The sequence below is a fragment of the Silene latifolia genome, chromosome 11 (assembly GCF_048544455.1).
Source record: "Silene latifolia isolate original U9 population chromosome 11, ASM4854445v1, whole genome shotgun sequence".
NCBI lineage: Eukaryota > Viridiplantae > Streptophyta > Magnoliopsida > Caryophyllales > Caryophyllaceae > Silene > Silene latifolia.
In genome coordinates this window covers 145,935,596-145,941,891 of record NC_133536.1, presented here as the reverse complement: position 1 = coordinate 145,941,891, position 6,296 = coordinate 145,935,596, and the positions used below count along the sequence as shown (strand labels likewise).

The 6,296-nt window shown below is 37.2% G+C and overlaps 1 protein-coding gene across 1 annotated transcript; it reads left to right on the top strand.

Moving 5' to 3' along the window:
* Positions 1–284: 284 nt before the first annotated feature.
* LOC141614123 (uncharacterized) lies at positions 285–1,151 on the top strand. Its single transcript, XM_074432878.1, has one exon. The coding sequence runs from the start codon at positions 285–287 to the stop codon at positions 1,149–1,151; it is 867 nt and encodes a 288-aa protein (XP_074288979.1).
* The last annotated feature ends 5,145 nt before the right edge of the window (positions 1,152–6,296 follow it).

Genomic DNA, 6,296 nt, shown 5'->3' with positions numbered 1-6,296 from the left:
TTTCTAAGGGTCATTTCCCATTTAGATACCTGGGTTTGCCTCTCAATGTTGCACGAAACACTGTTGAGACTTATGGTACTCTTCTCAGTAAAATTCAGACTACCCTTCACCACTGGACTGCCAAGTCCTTTTCTTATGCAGGCAAGGTCCAACTTCTAAACTCCGTCATTTTTGGAATCACAAATTTCTGGGGAGCTTGTGTCATTTTACCTAAAAGTATCATTAAAATTATCAACAAGCTTTGCAAGGATTTCTTCTAGAACTCTGAGGATGGCAGTAGGAGAATGGTCTTTAAAAGTTGGAGGAGCATATGCACTAGCTGGGATGAGGGTGGTTTTGATATCAGGGAGCTTCTTTCTTGGAATAAAGCCCTGGTAGCAAAATGGCTTTGGATTCTTATACATAAAAAAACTGGTCTCTGGTTTGCCTGGACTCAGGCTTACCACTTCCCTACTATGGTTTTCTGGGATTTAATGAGCAAGGATAGGCACTCTGAGAGCCTAAAGAGCATCATCACTGTCAAGAATGAAATACTTCAAAGGACTGGCTCTCAGATTGCTGCTCATCAGCTTCTTTCCTCTTGGATTATACATGGGAAGTTCAAAATTGACATGGCTTATAACTGGTTCAGGACTGCTCAAGCTTTTCTTCCATGGGCTCGAGCTTTAAAGCATCAGTTTATCCTCCCCAATCATAGTTTAGTCACCTCCTTGGCTATTCAGCAACAGCTGGCTACAGTTGATAATCTTATAGGTAGAGGGATGATCATTCCAAACAGGTGCATCTTATGTAAGAACTCAATGGAGAATCACAGTCACTTATTCTTCAGCTGCCCATTCTCTCATGCTGTCTGGACTGCACTTCTTCAGTGGCTAGGCCTTGATGGCAGAGGGAGTGACTGCAAAACTGAACTACTCTGGAGTATGCAAAGGAGTAAACGCAGACATTGGAAGAATGGCTGGTATACTAGTAGCATTGCAGCTGCTTGCTACTATATCTGGGCAGAACGGAATGCTAGACTTTTCACTGGGAAAGAAGCAGAGGTTGAGCAACTCGTTTTTGTGATAAAGTCGACTGTTAGTACTCGTATTCTAGGGAAGATTTCCCCTATTCACTATGCCCATATGGCTAGTCAGCTCTCCAGGCTTTGATTTCATAGCCCAAGTGGATATGCTTGTATTGAAATCTTTGTCCTTTTTTTTTACCCTTTATGGATGAATAAAAAGGACTATAAATTTCTTGCAAAAAAAAAATAATAAATATTAATACTTTATACTACTAATATTGACATTAATCATAATAATATAATAATAAATAAATATATTAAATATAAATAAAATAATAATAAAAACAATAGTAATATAATAAATATCGAAAATATATATTAATATAATAATAAAAATATTAAATAGATTAATATAATAATAATGATAATAGTAAGAATATAAAATAAGAATAATATTATTAATGTTGAATCGAATCAGATCAATCGAATCGAATCGATCTCGAATCGAATCGAATCGAATCGAATCGAATCAATCGAATCGAAATCGAATCGAATGGAGCTGAATGGTACCGTCGTTTAGTATCAAAAATAAAATTTATAATTCCGAGCTAAACTAACAGAAGCTAGTGGTAGCACGGGTCGAACCACAGGGACGAAGGAATCAATAGTTGCTAAATTTTAGTCTAAGAAGGGGGGTTTTGGATTGATTTATAACTAACTAATAGCAATAAAAATAAAAGCTACAACTAAAGCAATTAAATAAAAGGTGTAATCAATAATAAAAAGGATGCTAAGACGATCAGTTCACTGTAGCTACGACGACACAAGTCCTAGGTAAGTCTGAAATAGTCACGTAAGATGGGGAAATAAGAAATCCTCTCAGTCCAACTTAACAAGTAGCGCCGCTCAGCCTAAGCTACTAGTCCCCGGGTCTCACTAATACTAGCTCACGCCCTGAAAAGTGATTCCTAATGCCTAAATTTTACTTATCTTACGATCTTAGTACAATTTAGTCGTTCAATTGGTAGTCTATTGCCCTCCTCTCTCTTTCGATCTATTGGGTCGGTCAATTCCTAAGTATTTAACAAATAGCCTCTCGATCTTTTACTAAAAACTGCAATTAAATCAATTGAACAAAGTCTTTGATTCTTACGTGACGTGATCGATCGACTAGCTAGGCGGTCGATCGACCAGGTTCTCGATCGATCAACTATTGACATCATCGATCGACCAAGACCCGTGATCAGTCTACCTATTCTACGTCGTCTCACGCCCATGATTCCCTCACATCTTAGCACGGGGTATTTATCTACTCATATGAATGACAATAACAACAACAAATATGATAAAAACAATAAAGGAATTCATAACTGAAGTGATTAAAGCAATAAAACGCAATAAAGAGATTAGGGTCGCGGGATTCTAAACTAGCAATTCTAATTCTAATAAGCAAATAGGAGCAAAACTGAAATTAAGCAGGAAATTACCGAAATAGAAGGCAAGAATAAATCCGGAAGCGAGAACTTTATTGAGAAATTCATGTACCGAAGCTAAACTAATGTATGAGATCTAAACTAAGAATGAATGGAACTAGGTGATAATGAATACTAATACAGAGAGAAAGTGTTACGTTATATAGCAAAATAACGTAACACTTCCTAAACCTAATTACACAAATGGGCTTAAGCTAAATCTCGTCTTTAAATTCTCGTCAGACTCGTGGAGTGGTCGATCGACCACTTGGACCAGTCGATCGACCAAGAGCGCTGTACAGAATTGCATTCTGACGGATTCTGCAGCGCGCGCCGACCTTAAAACAGCTGTCATTTCTTCGTTACTTATCGGAATAAAGCGATTCTCACGACGTTGGAAAGCTAAGAGGATAAGCTTTTACCTCCAATTGGAATAACTCGATTATCAGCTCTATAACTCGAGATAATGCCATCTGAAGCTGGCTGCAATATCGTGAAGTGCTTCTTTGCTTGTTTAAGCTTTGCAACTTGTACGCAACCATGCTTTTGCTATCTTTAGGCCTTGAAATGCATTCTAAACTTCAAGTCCGAGTCAAATATTCATGTCCTTCCTAATCTTAGCTTTCGGGGTCAAGATTTGGTTCATTTTATACTCATTTCCGCAATAATCTGCAATATTACATAAAAATACGAGAGTAGACAAAAATAGGGGAAATAGTAGAATAAACTACATATAATAGACATAAAATGCGTGGAAATAAAGATGTAAAACATCATATTATAGACACGCATCAAACTTCCCCAAACCAAACCTTTGCTTGTCCCCAAGCAAACTAAATGTAAAACTAAATCTAAATAGAAAGGAGCAAAACATGGACAAACTGAAAATCGTCTACTTAAACCAATTTAATGCATATGAATCAAATACTAATAGCTCAAAGTCACGCAAACGAATTTATGCATATTTCGAAAAGATGTTGAACGTTTGACCTTGCAAGACTTTTAAGATTGGACTCTCCCGGGTCACTCTTCTCTCAACAAAGCAAATGGTAAGCAATTTATATGTAAGAGAGAAAGAGACAAAAGTCGCTCACCTAGACTCAACCAACATGATCATGCATGCAATATAGTATGATAAGTAATTCTAGCTATCGTGCACATACATTCCAACTATTCAGGGTCCATCACATGCCGAATACTTGCAAAGATTTGGATAAGTGAGGCTATGGGTAAGAAGAGGCAAAACAATATGGGAATGAGAGGGAAATAGCCAAGCTAGCATCCTAACAAACCAAATAAAACATCCACTTCTAACTCAATGAAATAAGCTCAAATGCCTTAATGAATTAGGCAAACACTTCACTAATCCAAATAACACTCCTCATAAAATATAAAGCAAACATAGGAGTAAACTTTTTTCTTTTCTTTTTCTTTGCCGTTTCTTTTTCTTTTGTTTTCTTTTTTTTTTGTTTTTTTTTTTTCGGCAGTCACTATTTTTTTTAATTTTTCTTTTTCTTTTCTCCTTCATTCATCACCAACTTCATAGAGTGCAAATCGAGCCAAAATTGATACAATACAACGAATACCACTAAAACTACTAAACTATCTCAGCAAAGGGTAGGCTTAGTTTATGGATTGTAGCTAAAGGGTCAACTGGCAATTTTTGGCTAATGTGAAGCTAATGGGTAAAATGAAAAAAAAAAAGGATTTTCGCAAGCATTCTCCAAACATGAAATACCAACCACTAACCCGAATGTATGCAGGCAAAAAGCAATTAAATTTCATACTTGTGCAAATTAATGTTACACGATATGCAGGGAGTAACTACTCACAATCCTAAATGAAACTGGTCATGAATGACACCAGTTTATAAAGCTCTAATTCCTTATAAAGTTTTGTAGTTTGCCAAAATTTCAAGTCAAGTCTAATTGTTCAGCAAATTTTGAAACGAAATTCGAGATATTGCAAAAACTTTTGCTAAAAGACGTGAAACAATAAAAGGCTTAAGCAAAAAGACAGCTATCAGCAATGAATACTCCAATCTGACTCAACCTAATATGCAAAATTAAATGTGGTATATTTTTTTAACATTTTTCAAATTTTTTTTTTGAATTTTTTGTGTATATATAACGGAAATTAGATAACAATGCAAGACAGAAAATAAACGTGAATGCAAAACAAAATGAATGCAACGCAAAAAACTTCCCCAAACCAAATCACACAATGCCCTCATTGTGCAAAATCATGTGAGAAAAGAAACAAAGGAAAATGGGATTTTGCGATCACTAAGTAAACAAGACATGAAGTTAAAGCTCGGAAACTCACAAGACTTTAAGCGCGCAAAAGAAAACCTCCCCAAACCAGCGTGAGCTAGGAGGTTTTAGTAGCCAGCAGTGCTACCATAAGTACCTGAAAAAAACAGAATAAACAGGCATCATTCGGAAATAAAGCAAGGGGCGGTAATTATGTGCATATAAATAATATAGAAGAAAACAAAAGTGAGAAGGAAAGGATAGAAAGAAAAACTCCCTAAAATTCCCATTCACGCTCCACGAGACGACCAAACATGATCGCCAAAACAGGTAACAGCAGCAGGAGGGTTCGACCGACCATAGGTGGTGGTCGATCGACCAACTGTCGAATGAACAAAGCTCTCTGGAAACTGCAACCTGGTCGATCGACCGATGGAGCTGGTCGATCGACCCCCATACCTGACGCAGTGCTTTGTTTCCTTCGAAATTAACTCAATAAATTGAGTTAACTTGGTCTAAAACCTGCATTTGCAGAAAAATAACGCACCCAAAATTGCGCTAAACCCAAATGTAAAGTCTATAGTCGAGCTAATTATTAAAGCACACAAAAACAAATAAAGCTAAATGTTTCAAAACCAAATCAAACAAAATGTTTAAACTCCGGGTTGCCTCCCGGTAGCGCTAGATTAGACGGTCCCAGCTCGACCCTCTTTTCTTCAGCAGCTCACTCTAATGGAGCCCAATCAAAACAACTCAAGGCTCTTAGCAACCTATCATACATCTACGCATGTGCTACACAAAACTGTAAGTAGCACCATAAGATAGAAATAACATAGGAAATCAAAATGTAAAAACATTTAAGCCTAACAAATTTCCTATGGCTGCTCCTAAAATCATCCACAAAATAATTCTGCCCTCCAGCTAAGGGCGGAATATAAAAGCTCAAATTATCCGCGGGTGGAAAATTAGAGAGCCCATGAGCAATTGACTCAAAAATAACGCGAGTAGAATTAAGATGCTCAGACGGGTATGAACTGTGAGGTGGAGAAGTCTGGTCATCTAAAGGAGAAGGTGGATAATCATCCCAAATGCAAGGGGCGGTAAAGTCAAATGGGTCAATCGGGTCCTCTATAATAGGTTCATCTATAATATCGTCATACACATCCCAATTAACCTTAAGACTGTCAAAATTTTCCTCCTCACTCTCCTTATCGCTAGACTCATCAATTTGGAGGTTCTCAAAGAGACCCTTCAAATTGTCCTCACTATCAGTGCAAGAATCATAAAGGGGTTCTAGACTATCCTCATAAAAAGGATTGTCAACCACGCTAATGGTCTCCTCTATGTCTCCGTCAGCATTTTCTAGATCGGTTTCTAATGTCTCACCCACCCCCTCATCCAAGTCAACATGAAGAGAAAAGTTAGGTTTAAGACTCTCAGCATCAAACCAATCATAGAATTTCAATATATCGTCCATGGAGAATCCTGTGAAATCCCACTTACCTATAGACTCTAGGTATGCTCGCGTAGGGTCATTTATACCCAGGGTAATAGTCCAGCAAAGAT